Source organism: Esox lucius, chromosome 5, assembly GCF_011004845.1.
Source record: "Esox lucius isolate fEsoLuc1 chromosome 5, fEsoLuc1.pri, whole genome shotgun sequence".
In the NCBI taxonomy this organism is placed as follows: Eukaryota; Metazoa; Chordata; class Actinopteri; order Esociformes; family Esocidae; genus Esox; species Esox lucius.
This window is the reverse complement of record NC_047573.1, coordinates 24,547,170-24,566,947: the sequence shown is the minus strand read 5'-3', so window position 1 is coordinate 24,566,947 and position 19,778 is coordinate 24,547,170. Positions and strand designations below refer to the sequence as shown.

At 42.9% G+C, this 19,778-nt stretch overlaps 1 protein-coding gene across 1 annotated transcript in view; it reads left to right on the top strand.

Annotated features, from left to right (window-relative positions):
* The window catches only part of wdr90 (WD repeat domain 90), a 55,806-nt gene that overhangs the window by 21,044 nt on the left and 14,984 nt on the right, over nt 1-19,778 (top strand). The window contains 22 exon segments of the mRNA XM_010888837.4: nt 1,673-1,783; nt 3,130-3,275; nt 3,489-3,546; nt 3,992-4,107; nt 4,295-4,456; nt 7,798-7,928; nt 8,096-8,212; nt 8,690-8,925; nt 9,319-9,455; nt 11,609-11,739; nt 14,980-15,110; nt 15,650-15,811; nt 16,121-16,249; nt 16,884-17,017; nt 17,141-17,181; nt 17,354-17,485; nt 17,678-17,905; nt 18,051-18,133; nt 18,233-18,335; nt 18,516-18,637; nt 18,961-19,117; nt 19,320-19,510. Of these exon segments, the coding sequence (XP_010887139.3) occupies nt 1,673-1,783; nt 3,130-3,275; nt 3,489-3,546; nt 3,992-4,107; nt 4,295-4,456; nt 7,798-7,928; nt 8,096-8,212; nt 8,690-8,925; nt 9,319-9,455; nt 11,609-11,739; nt 14,980-15,110; nt 15,650-15,811; nt 16,121-16,249; nt 16,884-17,017; nt 17,141-17,181; nt 17,354-17,485; nt 17,678-17,905; nt 18,051-18,133; nt 18,233-18,335; nt 18,516-18,637; nt 18,961-19,117; nt 19,320-19,510 (2,958 nt within the window).

Below are 19,778 nucleotides of genomic sequence, written 5' to 3'. Positions count from 1 at the left end.
AAAACTCCTTAAGAAGGCCGAATTTTAGGAAGAAACCTAGAGAGGACCCAGACTCAGATGGGTGACCAATCCTCTTCTGGCTGTGCCGGGTTAACGTATCAAGATTACTAGTTGTAATAATTAATAAATGCATGTGGCCTGAGTCCAGAGTCTATTTAAACTTAGTCCAGGTTGGAAGCATGACCAAATGGACAAGGACAGGGACAACATGGGGGAGGGGGAGGTGTCAGCACAGTGGCAGCTGATAATAGTCAGGGAGCAGGTCTTTCATATCAGATGAATTCAGGTCTTTCATATCAGATGAATAGACTTGTCTGGCATTTCCATTTTTATTTGTAATATGTGGTAATTATGTTCGTAACTATGCTTCATTTCCTCATCAAGTTAATCGCCCCCCCTACTCCCTTCATGTATTACAACCCCATTTCATAAAGTTGGGACGCTATGTAAAATGTAAAGAAAAACACAATGCAATGATGTGCAAATCATTTAAACCCTATATTCAATTGAAAATAGTACAAAGACACCAATATTGGATGGCTGTGATCAGGCGGCAATTAATTAATTCTGTAGTGGAATTTACTGCATGGGCTCAGGAACACTTCTGAAAACCATTGTCTGTGAACATAGTACATCGCTGCATCCACAAATGCAAGTTAAAACTCTACCATGCAAAGAAGAAACCAGATATAAACCAGATCCAGAAACGGCAGCGCCTTCTCATTTTAGTTGGACTGATGCAAAGTGGAAAACTGTCCTGTGGTCTGGCGAATCAATATTTGAGATTCTTTACGGGAATCATGGACACCGTGTCCTCCGGGCTGAAGAGGAGAGCGACCATTTGGCATTCTGTCAGTGCACAGTGCAAAAGCCAGCGTCCATGATGGTGCTGTATGGGGGGGTGCATTATTGCACATGGCATGGGTGACTTGCACATCCGTGAAGGCACCATTAATGCTGAACAATATATACAGGTTTTGGAGCAACATATGCTGCCATCCAGGCGTCTTTTTCAGGGAAGGCCTTGCTTATTTCAGCAGGACAATGCCAAACCACATTCTGCACGTAGCACAATAGCATGGTTCTGTAATAAGAGTCCGGGTGCTAAACTGGCCTGCCTGCAGTCCAGACCAGTCACCCATTGAAAACATTTGGCGGATTATGAAATGACATGCGACAAAGGAGACCCTGAACTGTTGCACAGCTGCAATCCTATATCATGCAAGAATGGGAAAACACTCTGCATTCAACACTGCAGCAATTGGTCCCCTTAGTTCCCAAACGCTTACAGACTGAAAGAAGAGGTGATGCAGCACAGTCTATTTCAACACAATCTATTTCAAATGTTGTTTAATTGTAAGTAAAGTCAGGAAGTTGTGTCATCCTAAAAGTGGTTATAACACCAGTTCTGTTTGTGATCTTAATTCTGACAAGTACAGTGTGTCATGCAGACTTATTTAGGAAAGGTCAATGAAGGGGGCGGGCATGGGGGAAACAAATAGGCAGAGTAAATGACATCAATTAGACTAGCACAGTGCTGCTAGTGTTAATGAGAAGTAACGTCAGAACAATGCATTTGTATTCTGGATACCATCAGAACATTGTATTTGTTCTCCAGAGACCATCATAACTATGTATTCAAAGTATGTACTGTTGCTATTTTTTCTTGTAGGCTGTCTGGACTAAGTCTGGGCTTGCAGTGGTGTATCCCTGTCACGCCATCATCGTCTCCATGGAGATCTCTTCCGGTCATCAGAGGTTCTTCATCGGTCACACTGATGAGGTGTGACACAGTAGGATAATGCGTACACACACACACACACACACACACACACAAACACAGGGGATGTTGTTACAGAATGCCACGCCACTTAAAATTTCTTGCACGACCACACCAGTGCTGTTTTATAAAACCTTATCTGATAACATCAATATTTTTAGATACTTATTTGATTAAACCTCAGATACTTTGTTTGGTACTTTTGTCTGATGACAAATCTCAGAAACGTTAACCTCATCTGATTAAATAAATCATTACAGAGACTTTTCCACTACAGAATATATTTTCCAAATGGTATCAAAGCATACTTAACTCCCTTTCTCATCTATAGCCTAAAAATGCATGTCAAATGTGCTGCTCCTAGTGTATTTATGTTAAGTGCAGATTGTTGAAATCAATGATCAAAGCTTCCTTACTTCAGATATTATTGCAACAGACACTGAACTTGAGATTGGCTCCCACATGTAATGTGGTTAGTATATAAAAAAAAGACTAATTATGAAGAAGCCTGCTATGTCGTTGCCAGTTCTTGTTAGTGGTGTGCCGGAGTACATGGCACTCCGGAAACAATAAATTAATATCAAATGTTCAATGTTATAATAATAATACAATGTAATAATATGTCAAGTCAATTTAAATGTATCAAATTTCAGTACATGAAATGCATGTTCAAATTAGCTAAATGTATATCTGGTCTAATTATCATGGGTGATCAAGTGAGTGGAGTGGAGTTTTTATATTCTAAATATATGGTGTAGTTTTTGTATTGACTACTTTCTGTAGTGTATTAAAATGCCTCTGGACAGTGGACACTAATGCGCTGGCCAGGTTTCTATGTGCACACGTCCCTTGATTCCAGCCCACAATCCTCTGTTGGCCTGGATGTTTTTGTAAACTGAAATGTTGTGTAAATGATGATATAAAATAAGGCACCTTTTTTAGTCAATTTAAAAAAGTGTTTTTTCTAACCTTATCTGATTAAACAAATATTTGTTTTAGAGTTTATTTGATACTTATATGAGACTTTATTTTTGTCTGGTAACGCTTTGTCTGATAAAAAACAAAACGAAGATCAGGTTTGATTAAACCTTAGAGGATGAACTAAGTCATTCCTGATACTGAGTTTAATACAAAATTATCCGATAAAATAAATTATTATTCAGAGACTATTTGATGACCTTTGATCATTAAATAAATTATTTCAGATACTTTGTTGATATTGTACAAATAACAGATTGGAAATTAATGTCAGCTTCAGGTAATGGGCGTCTTCTCTTTGACACAGAAGCCACATTAGATCATCATTAAGTTGTCCTCAGTGTCGCTGTGTATTTCTCCTGTGCTGTCAGGTGTCTGCTCTTACGTTCAACGGCAACAGCACAGTGTTGGCCTCGGCTCAGACAGGAGGTCAGAGTGTGGTACGGGTGTGGAACTACCTCAAAGGCATCTGCCTGGCCTTGTTCAAAACCCACGCACACTCTCTGTCCTCGTTGAGGTGACTATTCACAAATAACTTCGCACACACTCAGCTGCAAAACCCACGTTCATTATCCCAGCTTTACGTAACACTAATCTTTTTCTGAATCCCCTGTGTGTTCCTGATCCTTGTTTTTATCCTCACTGACCTATCCAGATAAAACACACACACACAGACAATTGCTGTGAGGACTGATTCACACTATTCCTGACTGGTCCTTGTTTTCCTCAGCTTCTCCTACAGTGGTGGAGTACTCTGCGGTGTGGGGAAAGACAGCCACAATAAAACCGTAAGCACTGCAGCAAACATAGCCACCACAAGATACTGACTGCAATGAATGATCCATGAATATTGTAATGAAAGTATGCATTTCATTAATAAGAAGAATTGTGTACACATGGCAGTACTGATATTATCCATGTGCTGTATAACTGTCTGTAAATAATTATGTTTATGCATTTTGTGGCTACGGTTAAGACGGCTTCGCTCATCTTAAATGTCGGTTGAAGTAGTGTTATCAATGTAATTTACTTTTTGTTTGGCTTTCTGGGGGATTTCTTACCCAAAAACTAAAAAGCCTGTTTGCTAGATGGGGGCAACCAATGTCTATAAAGAAAGCATCACTATTTTACTATCAACATACATTTCAGCCTTGCTTTGCAGTTACTTTTGGTTGACCGTTTGTTGTGACCGTGAGGTTTGATTTGGTGGGCTGATTGAAATATTCTTCACAGATGGTGGTCGTGTGGAACACCCAGCATGCCACAAAAGGTGAGGTGTCGGTCATAGCCAAAGCCCACACTGACGTGGACATACAGACCTTGAAGATCGCCTTCTTTGATGACACACGGTAACGTATTTCTGTTGTGCTTCAGTAGGTATAGCGCCATTAAGAAGTCAGAGCAGTTCTAAAGAAACAGTGGCAGAAATATGTGTTTTACCATCATTAAGTTTGTGTTTAACAATAAAAAAAATGGAATAGGTTGTTCTAAATGTCCAAAATGTAAATTAGGTTAATGTCTGTGTTGTCTCCCTAGGATGGTGTCATGTGGTCGAGATAATGTTCGGTTGTGGCGTGTGCGAAGCGGGGCCCTAAGGTCGTGCCCTGTCAATCTGGGCGACTACCATGCCCTGGACTTCACCGATGTGGCCTTTGAGGAGGGTCATTCTGCTGACTGCGACCCTGAGGACCGCACACTGTGAGTCCACACACACACAGCTCCGGAAGAAATTAAGAAACCACTGCACCTTTTTCTTTCATTTCCAAAATAGTCGGAAAAGAGGGTTTTGAGTGAGGAACAGAAGGGTTAAAATTCAGAGACTACTGCAAATTGAACGCTTCTGTTCCTCACTCAAAACTTTCCTTTTTCAACTCTTTTGGAAAGGAAATAAAAAGTGATCTCTTAATTTTATCCGGAGCTGTATATCCTTTCATATATTGGTTATGTTCATGGTATATTCATTATTATGTCAGTAGTATGACTTAAGCTCCAATCTACATTCTATCATTGTTGATTTGAAAAAACAATCATTTCTGTTACTACTTATCCAGTAGGGATGCAGCAATACTGTACATGATATGTTATCGAACCATTTGGTACGCCTACAGTTCAGTACGCACACGTGAACCATAGAGTTACAATATGCAAGTAATTTTTATATAATTTCCAAAACATACTTGTTGCGCTGCAGACCACACGCACGTTTTAGATTCAGATCAAGATGTAAGCAAGATGTCTTGCTTACATCTAACATTCTGAATGAAATTGTGGTTCCTCTCTGCACATGACCAAGTGCTTTCATAGAGAAGAAAATTTGAAGAGGCACTGCCGTCTTTCAAATCCACTGTGTGGGTACATTTTGGATTCAGCTTTGAATACGATGATGAGGGTAAGAAGACCGTTAACAAAGTATAGTCTGCAAGCATTGCTTTGCCACTGTCCACTACTTTAATGGAAACACTTGTAACATGATGTTATTCATACCAGAACCATACCATTACCGTGACCCACAAACCGCGATACGTACTGAACCGTGGGCCCACTGTACCGTTGCATCCATATTATCCTGTTATTCTGATGTTGTCACATAAACAGGTGAACACAGAGGGTTTTCCACTGTGAAGGGAGTTTGACAGATGCTATTTCTGTTCAAGCAAGAAATCAAAAATCCAGCCATCATTCCCCCGAAGATTTTTGCATCCAAATAGTACATTTTTCACCGTCAACGTGATGAAAATTGTCTTTAGGGGATCTACAATTGCTGGGTTTTGTATAAAATTTTTTACAGTATGGTATTTTCTTAAAAATCTGGTCAATTGAAATGCTCCCAGTCATTTTGTATGGTGACACAGTTTTATCTAGAAATCCTGATTGTAACGACCCCAGATATGTTGAATCAAACAGTGAATAATTCATTTGGCATGATGCCCTGCAAGTCTGCTGTGCTGTATCTATGTATGTGTGACGGACACGATTATGTCTTTGACATTATGATGTCATTCCCATCCACTATGATTGTCAGCCATTGTTTCTAGAATGTATCGTCCCATGGCCCACCCTATTAAAAACAAAACAAGCATTTCTAGGACCCCAGACAGAATGAGCTTTGTTGGCAGATCTCTCTGTGGACCTCAACGGCTGCATGGTCGTATTCCAAAAAACTGTAAGAAACCTTGGCGTTACCCTTGACCCTGACCTCTCCTTTGAAGAACATATAAAATATGTCTCAAGAGTTGCTTACTCTCATCTTCGAAACATTGCAAAAATCAGAAACGATCTATCAAAAACTGATGCAGTAATCCATGCTTTTGTTAATTCTAGATTAGATTACTGCATTGCTCTTCTTTCGGGTTACCCTGATAAATCAATAAATAAACTTCACTAAGTGCACACAGCGGCTAGAATCCTTCCTATTACAAATAGATTTGAACACATTACTCCAGTACTAGCCTCTTTACACTGGCTGCCTGTTAGGGTTAGGGCTCATTTTAAGGTTTTATTGTTAACCTATAAAACAATACATGGATTTACTCCTACTTACCTTGCTGAAATGATCCAGCCATACATACCTACACGTAACCTTAGATCACAAGATACAGGCCTTTTAATTGTACCTAGCATTTCTAAACAATCAGCTGAAGGCAGGGCCTTCTCTCATAGAGCTCCACTACTGTGGAATGATTTGCCAATTAAGGTTAGAAATGCAAACTCAGTGCAAACTTTCAAGTGTCTACTAAAAGACTAATCTCTACAGCATGGTCTATGATTAAGTGTAGTCTGGCCCAGGGGAGTGAAGGTGACTGGAAAGGCTTGATACTGTCCATCCTTGCTGTCTTGCCAGGTGGGCTCTCATCGCCACTGGGATGCCCTCCCTCCAATGACATTCAGGGACAGAGTCACTGGCTTGTTGTTGTCTCTCTGTTGCACATTTGTGCAATTGGGCTGTACTCTGCTGGCAATACTCGGCCCTCATTCAGGGTGGTTGCAGTTGCTGGGGGTCCATTTGGTTGATGATTGGCAATGTGGCTGGATTGATTTCCTGGCTATTGGGCCCTGTACTGGACCCCCCTGTCTCAGCCCCAAGGTCTTACGCTGCTATATTATTGTGCTGGGGGAGTAGGGTCAGTTCTCCTTCTCCACTAAGGAATGCATTTTCTTAGCCTGGGTCCTCTCTAGGTTTTTTCCTAAATTTCGGTCTTCCTAGGGAGCTTTTCCTAGCCACTGAAATGTAACGCTCTGTTTTTGATCCTTGGGCTTTAAGGTGGGGTGTTTTGTAAAAGCACTTTATGACAACTGCTGATGTAAAAAGGGCTTTATAAATACATTTGATAGATTGATTGATTGCCACCTTTGACAGATCTATGCATCCATAGTTAATTTGCATGCTCATTCTGGAGCTGCAGCAGCTACAAGGGAAAGTAGCACCTAGGACGCATCGTTTACCTGATGAATAACGTACATTCAATTAATTGGACATCTAGTAAGATTTTATAAAGTTTTTACTACAACCAGTAAGCTAAAGAAAAATAAACTTGCAGAGAATTTATCTAATAATTTTGGTTCTCCCAATCACTTATTGCTGCTCACCTGTTTTAAGTGTAAAACGCCTGATTCTGATCACTGGTCGATCAATCAGTGCATCCATAGTCATAACAGTTTAACTGCTGTTCCATGAAGGACAAATCATTGCACTCAATTGGACTTCTTCATGGGGGATATTCCACGGACTGGCTAGCATTCCTCTAAAAACCTGTGCCGGCTCCGTTGACAGGGTTTTGAGAAACGCTGATTAGTCCTTCACCATTTGCAAACCCAGTGCCTTTTCTAACTATATATTCTTCCCACTGAGCCAATTAAGGATTTTGAAAAGCTCCATTCGTGCAGCTGAGCGACAGACATGTCACCTGCTGCGTCTACAGCACTCAAAGCCCTTCATGAACTCCCCCTCCCCAGGGGAAGAGCCTGTCAGAGCCCGTTATATTTTCTCCTTCAGGAGACCTTGAACCATTATGGACTCCCAGTTTCCTCTTTTCCAATAGGTTCGCCAGTAGCCGCAGCGGGCATATCCTGGAGATAGACTACAGTAGCGTGCAAATCAAGAATGTCAGGAGACTGCTGCCTGCCCAGCAGCTGCATGTCCAGCGCCGGGAGAAACAGACTTTCAGCACGGGTGAGACAGGCTGGAGTTTTCGGGAGGGGAAAATAGAGGTAGAACCGTGATTATAGGGGAATAGAAAGACAAAGGGAGAGAGAAGGATATAGCAAGGCTCCATGTGATAAGAACACTGTTCTCAGCGTAAACTGCCCTGTTGAACAGTACCATCTCTGCCCCAGCAGGTCCGGGCATTGCTGTGAACAGCATCAGCGTGTCATCGGCTTTCTGCGCCACAGGCTCAGAGGATGGCTTCCTGCGTCTCTGGCCCCTGGACTTCTCCACCGTGTTCCTGGAGGCTGGTGAGAACAGACAGTCCAACAGCAGGGTCCCACAGCTTAACATTTAGCTCCGTCCCTGCTCTATCTGTCAATCAGAGGGATTTCCGTTTCAGTCACTCAGCAGAAGCTGTTATCCAGACCACAGTTGGTACATTTCGCTGCGGTGTGTAAAAACAGCCACATTATCAGAAGAATTCCTGAAGGAATTCAGGAATCAGTGCCAGGAAGAGAATAAGTATCTCACTCTCTCCAATAAGTTGATGGTGTTGCTTGGCATATGTCAAAGCACATATGAAAGAACCGAAGGCTAATGTGATACCTGTCATAAGACCTTTAAGCATTGAGGAGTAATATAATGTCAAAACCCACATGTGCAAACAGACCCTCAGTATAGGCGCGCACGCTCCTCGCACCATGTTCTTAGTAAATGCGTGTCTTCCGCCTACAATACACACACAACCTCCAGTTCTGCTCAACCCCCTTGTCTTTCCTCCTCAGAACACGAGGGTCCTGTGTGCTTTGTGTCCGTGTCGGACGATGGCCTTCTCGTCATGGCGGCCACCTCCAGCGGTAACCTAGGCTACCTGGACGTGAGCAGCCGCGGCTACAGCACCCTGATGCGGTCACACATGGACAGCGTGCTGGGCTTCAGCGTGGACGGTATCCGCCGGCGTATCACCACCGCGTCACGCGACCGGACCGTGCGCGTCTGGGACATGGACTCCATGCAGCAGGTGGGACTGACGCTGTCGAACTGACCCCACGCCGTGAAGCTCAAAGCTACCTCGCTCTCATCACTCTGTCCAGCCTGGCCAATCTGTACCTAGTGGTCCTGCTCACACCTGTACCGTAGTTGCTTGAACAATGTTCTCAATGCCAAAGATTATTCCAGGTCAGCGCAATAGTGAGAAACAGGCGACAGGTTTGTTTGTAGAGAACTGTAGAAGTATTTTTCTCCAATATTCATCCAAGTATAACAATTCTTCTGATGCCTATGGTGCACATATATAACGGAAGCATGTGTTCATTTTATTTGGTTCTTTTTTTGGGAGGTTCTCACACTGAATGTCCAATCTTTCATGACTAATGGTTTATGGTAACATGCCTGTGTTATGTCCCTCCTCCAGCTGTATGACTTTGTGTCTGAAGACACCCCCTGCTCCGTGGCTTTCCACCCCAGCCTGCAGGTCTTCTCCTGTGGATCCAGCTCCGGTCTAGTTAGGGTCTTTGACATCGCCAGTGCCAAACTACTGGCAGAACACAAGTAGGTAGACATTTACTGATTTACTGCATGGTTCTGTACATGGTGATTTCTACAGTTGATTGATCGGATGGATTAATGAACTGGTTGCACAGCACCTCGGTCCAACAGAATCCAAACACAGTCCTAGAGTTTCAAGACCTTTCGACCGGCTACACTACCGTTCAAAAGTTTGGGGTCACTTAGAAATGTTCCTGTTTTCGGAAGAAAAGCACTTTTGTTTTACCATTAAAATAACAATAGATTGATCAGAAATGACTGTTGTGGCTGGATATGGATGATTTCTAATGGAATATCTACATAGGTGTACACAGGCCCATTATCAGCAACCACCATTCCTTGTTCCAATGGCATGTTGTGTTTGCTAATCCAAGTTTGTTGTTCTAATTAAAGAAACAATAAAACTGGCCTTCTTCTGACTTGTTGAGAATCTGGAGCATCAGCAATTGTGGGTTTGATTACCGGTTCAAAATGGCCGGAAACAAATAACTTTCATTTGAAACTTTTCAGTCTATTCTTGTCTTAAGCATTGACGAGTATTTCATGCGAGAAATTGCCAAGAAACTATGTTGTGTACTACTCCTTTCACAGAACACAACAAACTGTCCATAACCAGAATAGAAAGGGTGGGCAGCCCCTGTGAACAACTGAGCAAGAGGACAAATACGTTCTAGTGTCTAGTTTGAGATACAGACGTCTCACAGGTCCTCAATAAAATAGTACTCACAAAACACCAGTCTCAACGCCAATAGTACTCACAAAACACCAGTCTCAACGTCAATGGTACTCACAAAACACCAGTCTCAACATCAATAGTACTCACAAAACACCAGTCTCAACGTCAATAGTACTTACAAAACACCAGTCTCAACGTCAATAGTACTCACAAAACACCAGTCTCAACGTCAATAGTACTCACAAAACACCAGTCTCAACGTCAATAGTACTCACAAAACACCAGTCTCAATGTGAAGAGTCAACTACGGGATGCTGGCCTTCTAGGCAGAGTTGCGAAGAAAAAGCCATATCTCCGACTGACCAATAAAAAGAAAAGATTTAGATGTGCAAAAGAACACAGACACTGAGGAACATTGGGGAAAAAAGGTTATGGATAGACCAGTCTACATTTTAGGTGTTCGTATCACAAAGAAGAACATTTGTGATAAGCAGACCAAATGAAAGAAATTTGGGGGGAGTGTTTGATGCCATCTGTCAAGTATGATGGAGGCAATGTAATGATCTGGGTTGGGATATTGAGTAAAGGGTTCTTGAAGAAGGAAGGCAATCACTTCATTTTGCAATGCCATGGCATGCGCTGTGGACGGCGCTTGATTGTAGCTAACTTCCTCCTACATCAGGACAATGACCCAAATCACAGCTCCAAACTATGCAAGAACTATTTTGGAAAGATGCAGTTAGCTGGTGTTCTCTCTATACTGGAGTGGCCAGCACAGTCACCGAAAGCAAGGACATTTCTCTGTGACCCCAAATTTTGGAATGGTAGTACAGGTCCTCGACTCTCAATACCCCTTCAATTCCGATTGCATACCTTGTGGTACTGGTTATGAAACGTGTAGCTAGGAACAGCCAGCAAATCTGTTTCTCCAACCAGCCGTGTCATTATGGCAAAATTCTGACTTAAGCATGCTACATGTGCTGACCTTGCATTCTTCTGGCCTTTTACAGACTTGGGTAATGAATAAATGTGTAGGAAGAGTGACCCAGGGGTGAATCTTCTCACAGTCTGTCAGTAGAGCCCAGTGGTGTACCTCATTAAATTAGAATGGAACAGAGGTCCAAACATGGGAAACCTCCACATGCAAACGCACGTCGTGTTGTAGGGCACAGGGATGTTACATAGACCTTGACAAGTTTAGAAATGTCGAAGCCACCTTTATGAGCATGTGTGGCTGTCACAAGGCCACCTCTTGTTAAGGTTTGGAGGGTGTGACAGGCTGGAAGTGGATATCATATTCAATACATGATTAATGCAGGAACATTTGGTCTGGGCCTTTCGGTGAGCTTTATGTATTTGGAAGATTTTTTTGAAATGTCATTGTAAAGCATTGGTTTGGTAGACCGTATTAGTGACTGTGTGGACAAGCCTTTCTGCCTGTGTGTTTGGTTGTGTTAATAGGTCTTGTTTGTTTTGGCAGGCAGCACAGGGGGGAGGTGGTGGGCTTGGCCTTCTCGCCAGATGGAGAGTTTATGTACAGTGCCGGATCCCTGGGCGCCCTGGCTCTCTATGTCTCCTCTCGGGTAGACTACCATGTACTCCGAGTACTGGGTGAGTCAGCGGCCCTCCTCAGCGCTTCTGAGAATTCTCCCTGGTGAACTTGCCGGTCACATGGCCATTTCATCAACCCCGATTATCAAATGTGTAACGGGAAAAGAGGAGCAAAAAAAGATTTATCAAAAAAGAAGTAACATTTCCTAAGTTAAGGTTTACTCAATTTAATGAGCAGGGGGAACGTGGAGAGACATTCTAGTAATACAAGCAGCGGGTAGCTTTGTAGTTTCCCAGGGATAATTAAACAGCGATTGGATGGTGGTAATCTGTTCTTTCTTTGCGCTCTGCACATGAATGGTCCTGATGAGTTGATAGGCCATGAAACCTGTTAAAAGCCTGGGTGGTTAATGGCCTGGCACTCAGCACTCAGCTGAGTTAACACAATGATAGAGACCCACACAATACAGCTCTGATTGAATAGCTTTTCAGTCTCAAATATAAATTCAAGAGTATTGTTTTAAATTGCATTCTCTTGTTTTGCATTGTACAGCTTTTTATTGGCCAGTTAATATGTCTGACAATTTAATTGAAAGTACGCTACCTTCAGTTTTCAGTTATTTTGGTTAAGTTGGCCTGGCAATGTTCTTTTTTTTAACTTTTAAATCAAAAACAAAAATGTTGCTGCTCTGAGGTGAACTTGGTAATTTACAAAGAAGGAAGTGGCTCCACCTAAATAATGGAAAAGTTAACTTTAATTTCGTGGGGAGAGAGAGAAAGTGCAGGACAGTAATGAGGGAAGCCGTAGACTTCTTTAGTGCTGTAATGCAAAGCAGAGGCCACACCATAATTAACTGGAGGTGGTCAGCAATGGTGCAAAAAATGTCATCTGAGTAGGAATAGGGATGTCGCCATGAGTCATTAGTTAATTAAAATTCCACATGGCTTTGGCTGGATGATGATCTACTTTGCACTCTATACAGTACATGAATTGGGTGTATTGGTAAACTACTGCACTTGCTAATAGTCTAGGTCGCTAATGCCCCAGTACCTAGTGTGAAACTGTCCCGCTAATCACTCTGACATCAAAGCAAATGCTACTGAAAATGTCATCATACATTTAATAATTGAATTGGGTTCATCAAAATGTAAATGGTGACAGCCGACGGTGAGGATGTAACATCTCTATCAACTGCTAATTATTTCTGGTGGGTTAGAGAATCATGCTTTTAAATCTCACCGTTAGGGTACGTTGTTTGACCTGACTGATCAATTAAAAAAGACCTGTTCAAACTGAATGGAATATGTGGTCCTTTGAATCTTGTTCCAGAACATCCATACACAACTAAAGTTCTCGAGGGCAAGGTAATTGGGTAACCTTTTTTTTCATCAATTTCTTTTTTTTTTTACCCACCCAGTATAATTTTCCTGTGTGTTGGTCTGTTCAATTGAACATATATACAAAACATTTTTGCACTGGGTGAGCATGCAGGAGCAGGGAATCATACTGAGTTGGACAAAATATCTCCTGTCACTCAAGATGCTACAGCTGGTTGAAGCATGGAGTGAAATAAGTGTTCATGAGTAAATAAGAATGGCGGAAGTATTCTTCACAGGTCAGACTATATAATTCCATGTGGCAGAGTTATTGCTCCTACTGCTTCTATTATTACTTCTCAAATGCTGAAACTAAGCACATCGCTTCACTTAACCCGTGGTATCCTAACTCACAAGAGTTTAGTTCCCATTTCAGTCATTATGTTTAAAGTCCCTCATTCTATTATTCTGAAAAACATTTTCTTCTGGGAAATGCTAAATGTGTGAATTAACTTTAAATTGCTGTGAGACCGGCAGTTATTAGCATGACATGCTGCCTTGCAGATCTTCATGACTGCAACAGCTCTAAATGGGCCTAATTAATTAAAACAATTGACTTAACTTGCAATGAGGGCTTGGAGACTATTTCTGCCTATCCATATATTTTTTAAACAGCACCAATCATGGGTAGGAAATAAGAACATTTCCAAGACATTGAATCACCTGGAGCACAGTAGGATGTTCAGACATGGAGCGAATATGGTACAACTGTTAATCTGTCTACAACATGCCCTCTACAAAAACCTGTATCCAGGTGAGAAGAATACTAATCAGGGAGGCCACCAGAAGGCCTATGGCAACTACAGGAGTTAGAGTCTTCAGTAGTTGAGATGTAATAACAGGCCAACTTTAAAACTTGCATTTCCACTTTTGCAGGACATTCATTTTTAAGTAGATAATTTATTTCACATAATTCTATCAAATAACATTAGTGGGGAGAGAGCAATAAAACCAGATGACAGTGCCCTCGCGCTAGCTCCACCCTGCTCTTCCTGAGAGTTTTATACATAGAGGGACTTTCCAAAGTTACTTCAAGCTATTTATAAACTTAGATAAATTGTAGATATTCATAGTTTTTCACCTTTAAAGATATAGGGCCAACTGATGCCGCAAAGTACAGAAAATTCCTGGAAGAAAACCTGCTGAAAGTGGACAAGATTCATCTTCCAGCAGGACAATGACTCAAACAAACTGCCAAAAGCACTCTGAAGTGCTGTAAAAACAAACATGTTAAAAGGTTCTGTCAAAGCCTGGTCCTCAATCCAGTTTGGAATATTTAAAAATGTATGCCCCAGCATCTTGAGTAATTTTGCAAAGAATGGACAAAAATTTAGGTTTCCATACATGCAACTGGAGTCAGCCAATGGCACCTCTACCAAATATTGACTTAATGGGGTGAATCAGTGACAAAGACTGACATTTATAAATATATATTTTATTTTCTATTTTTGTCATCCACCTTTCTTATGAGTACATGAATTGGGTGTATTGGTAAGCTACTGCACTTGCTAATAGTCTAGGTTGCTAATGCCCCAGTACCTAGTGTGAAACTGTCCCGCTAATCACTCTGACATCAAAGCAAATGCTACTGAAAATGTCATCATACATTTAATAATTGAATTGGGTTCATCAAAATGTAAATGGTGACAGCCGACGGTGAGGATGTAACATCTCTATCAACTGCTAATTATTTCTGGTAGACACATTTGATAGACACATTTTCTCATAATTGACAGCTGTTTTTCCTTTGAAGAACATATAGGAAAATAGACATTACAATTTCTAATTTCTTGAAGTCAAAATAACAGTAATTCTAATACTTATGAAATGAGCTGCTTAATGTTCTGACCTGACAGCTATGAGCTCTGAGAAAGTAATTGCAGACCACTGCAATGCACTCTCCCTCATTAATTTCTTGTCTAGGCAATGTGGTGGCACGAGGCACTGCGGGAGCGCCGGATGCCCTCACAGTGAGCAGTGACAGTCGCTGTCTGGCCTTGGTCGGGCCATCTGAGTTCACAGTCACCATCATGGACGCTCGCTCACTAGATGAGGTACTGTTTGTTGGTTGTTGTGCCACTTATTTTGTCTTTGAGCTTTGCTCTGCTACTCTGCAAATGCTAAATCTTTTTTTTTTTTAACTAATGTGACATGGTACTTTGCAATAGGTCTCCACCCCCTCGTGTTTGTCTGACAATTGTTGATGTCATCTTGCATTGGAACGTACACTTCAACTCTGCTACACGTGTCACATACCCTGGCCATTCGCGCCATGTCAGCTCATTCATTCCATTTATTAGATAGAATGAACCAATGAATCTAACCGTGACTATTCTTGACCTTGGATGCTGCAGTTGGATCCGATACAACATGGGCAGTGTAGCAGCTTTCGTTGATTTTGAAGGAAACGTTCCTTGGATGGCTTATAGCCATTTTGTAGGAGGACCATTAGTCTTAGTTAGGAAAATGTTTGTCTACTTAAAATGAAAGTTCCCAATGACTTGAATAGGGTACCCTTTAAACAACCTTACTAACCAGCTGTGACATGTCACCTGAGCTGAAGTAAGAAGTTGTCAATTCTCCAATCAACCAGTTGCTGCGTGTGGACGTGAGTATCCTGGATGTGGAGAGCACCAGTCTGGACTCGGCCCTGAAGGTGTGCTTCTCCCCGGCCTCCACCGGACACCTTCTGGTTACCACCTCCGCCAACAAGATCCTGTGGATCGACGCCAACTCTGGACGACTGCTCAGAGAGGTAATACAACTGATGTGAGGCTGGCCCTCTGTTTCTGAGCGTGGTGCGTGGATGGAATGTAAGAGGTGTGTCATTAGGTGTCTGATTGAACATGTATCATTATGCACTCCCGTGTATGTTGTTGCTCTGACACTGATTGACATTCTTCTGCAGGCACTCTGTAGAATGACCTCGACTGGTTTGTGGAGCATTAGAAATGTCTATTTAAGTGTATTTACCAGTGCTCTGAGATACTGTCTATAATATCTTTCCATGGAGGATGTGTGAGCGTTCTTCAGTGCCTGTTGAGTACATTGTTCTCCCCACCAGGTGTCTGAGGTACACAAGAACCAGTGTTCCTCTCTGGCAGTGAGTGAGGATGGACGTTTCTTACTGACAGCAGGACACAACGCCGTGAAGGTGTGGGATTACAGCATGCAGCTGGACGTCAACTCCCAGGTACAGTTCATTAGACCACAATGCCGAGCAGCATTTCAAAATAACCAATGAAAAGTGTACCATTTTCAGACATACTATAGAGTAACGTGTTGATAGCGGAAACTGATAACCTTTCAGAGAATTAGGTGGCGCATGAGAAGCAGCTGTTATGTTCAGCATTGATTCCTTCACTATAATTGTTGCAGATTTATGTGCTACATTTTGGTTTTATTCCATTTAATTAATATGATAGCAAGATGCAAATTAGTTTGTACTACTTAAGTTTGTTAGAAATATGTTGTTAGGTCATGGTTTAAATGAATGGTAATGCACTTGTCTAAGAGAGCGGCCTTCAGATAGACAGAAGACAGACATGCTGCTGTAATGTAGTTCTAGATTATTTGATATACAGTTCTGGTTGCATAGTAATGACATATCATTTCTTCACGGACTATGGAAATGCTGGTACAGGGGCAGTTCGAAACATCTCCAGAGAAGGTTTTGTGCGAGCATTTGAAAGGCTGTCATGTGCCCTCGCAGATAAACAACTACGCCGTAACCCAAGTGGGTCTGAGGCGCAACGTTCCAAACGTCTGACATAGTTTGAAAGGTGATGACATGAATGTGTTCAATGAATCCATCATGTCCGTCCCAGCTGTTCATAGGTCACAGCCAGCCTATCCGCCAGGTGAGCTTCTCCCCAGACCAGATGGCTGTCATCTCAGTGGGAGACGCCATCTTTTTCTGGGACTTCTTAGCCCACCCCCTGGAGACTGGTGCTGATGGACGGTAGGAGTCCTTGTGTCTGAACATGCACATGATTTCCTCTACAGTGGGCGTGGCCTTGTCATACTGTTAATTGCGTCAGTTCATGCATCTGTGTGTCATTTACAGTTGTTTTATTTCTCTCAGTTCACCCCCACAAGCAGCCTCTGTTTCACCTCCTACACCAGGTAAATGCATATGAAAAGATGAAAAAACATTGTCATTCCCACCATCATTCAATAACTTGAAATTTGCTAGTAAACCGAATATGGTGTTTTTGTAATTTTTTTTCACAATGTATTGATGTCAGTCCTTCAGTTTTGACTATTAGATAACGAAAATCTGGGGGTTCCACTATAGCCCCTAAAGGTCATTCAGAGCCAGAGGTCAGTGGAATGCATTCCAACGGAATGCCCCGACGGACAGCGCCCATCCCCTCCTCACCCGCTCCCTGTTTTAACATCAGCACCACAGACAGGCTTGGACAAGAAGGTGAACATTGCTGTTCTATATTTCACCCATAAATAAAGCCATTTTCCACCCACCCTTGGTCATTCACAAAATGCTGGAAAAGTTGACTGGCGATCACTTCATGTAGCTTTGCCATTGGGAAATTCCGCCATGTTTCTAATGCCTCTAATCTCCAAGACGTTGCCTCCTGTGTCCCCCTCTGTCCTGCTGTAGCGCTGGACCACCTCTCTCTGTGTGAGGAGGACACTGACGAGGTCCTCCCCAGCCCTCTACCACTCCCCTTCCCCTCGACAGGCCCCTCCCATCCCCATCACCCTACGTCTGGCTCCTCCCATCCCCATCACCCTACGTCTGGCTCCTTTCTCAAAGTTACTGAGATGGTAGGGGGTGGAGACACATCAGCACCCCTGAAGGCCAGTCTAAAGAGAGCAGTGGACAATGGTTAATAGTAGTGTACTTTTTTGTAAAATAATGACATATTTATTTAAATATTTTACACTTTATAGTTGAATTAAAGCAGAAAGTGAAATCTTTCTAGAAATATTACCTGTATATAAATAGATTTTGTCATTTTGCTCTCATTCAGATAATTTGGAGGCAGAGGAGCCAATGCGTCCCGACTGCTACAAGCACTTCACTCCCCGTTTCAAAACCTCCACCCTCGACCAGGTAGAAAGCACCACTCCCCAGTCAAGTTCCATAATTGAGGAGCAACAGCCAGCTTTCTTAGGAGTCAGTTACCCAGCATTCTGTCTTTCTCCATTTCAGAGTGCTGAACCTCCCCAAATGGGGGAAGCAAGCCTGAGTCTGAAAGCTGTGATTGGCTACAATGGCAATGGGCGAGGCAACATGATTTGGAATCCAGACACAGGTAAAACCGTGCTCTTGTCCAACTGATTTTATTGGCAGGCTGAAATATAAAGGTTTGGAAAAGCATGGATCCAGTCCCTTATATGTTTTACCATTTCATCGCTGTGTGTACTCTATTTTGTGTGTGTATGTCATGCGGTTCTGTGTGGGATGTTGTTGCATGTGTGTTGTCTGGTTGCAGGTCTGTTTGCGTACTCCTGTGGTTGTGTGGTGGTGGTGGAGGACCTACACACTGGCTCCCAGAGACACTGGCTGGGCCACACTGAGGAGATCTCCTCTCTGGCTGTTACCAATGACGCACAGGTAGGCGGGAGGGTGGTGTAACCAATGAGGGCGACGACGGTTATGAGGGCGGCGACGGTTATGAGGGCGGCGACGGTGAAGAGGGCGACGACGGTGATGAGGGGGGCGAAGGTGATGAGGGCAGTGACGGTGGCGGTGGACTGTGCACATGGCGTTAAGGAAGGATGATGCATTCACTCTATCTTTCTTTATCTGAGTGGGGTTTCTTTGTGGCTGACTGAGACCATGCCCAATGTATTGGGTGGGTCTGTTGGATCATCAGGTTGATAGTGCCAGTGCTACAAGTCAAGTGATTTCACCACACATCTGAATGTCTCTTCCAGACGGTAGCCTCAGCAGCAGGGGGCAGCGGTGACTCTACCAGCCTCATCTGCATCTGGTGTGTGCAGGATGGATCCTGCCGTAATACCATCTCCTACCACCGGGGAGCCGTCCAGGCCCTGGCCTTCTCCAGAGATGATCTCTTCTTCCTCACCGTGGGTCAGTGGTGTCCTCCAAGAACAGTGGCCCCTTCTAATTATTTCATCCTTCCCTGAAGAAATCAGTGATAAAATCACGATTGCATTTGCAAAAGCAACCGTTTCCCAATGGTTGATCATTATTTTCTGGACGAGAAATGGATTATAATTTTTTTTTAATGGTAATTGAACCTGGGCCTCTAACTCCTACGTCTCTCCTGCAGGAGACTTCAGTGATCCGGAGGTAGCATTGTGGAGCACTAGGACGTACCAGCTGTTGTCCAGGGTCGCTGTGTCCGACCCCCTCCATGATGTGGCCTTCAGCCCGTCAGCAGCCAGCCAGCTGGCCTGTGTGGGCAGCCAGGGAATCTACTTCTGCACCACTCACACCCTTGGCCTGGAGGTGGAGCTCAAGGTAGTGGTAGAAGTAGTATGATCTGATCAGAAATGTACGTTTTGTTTACTTAACCAAGGCAGACTCAATGCTATTTTTCTCACTTTATTGAACATTTGCTTGCGGTTTAATATGAAGGTTCGATACGTATTGGCAAAGTGCACAGTTCTAACTCCGCCTGTCTGCTCGACAACCTGTATTGTGACATGTCCCCCCGCTCTCTCGGTAGCTCGCAGAATCGCGTGTTTGTATTCTCAAAGTAATTTGTAATTTTATTCTGTTCCCGAAT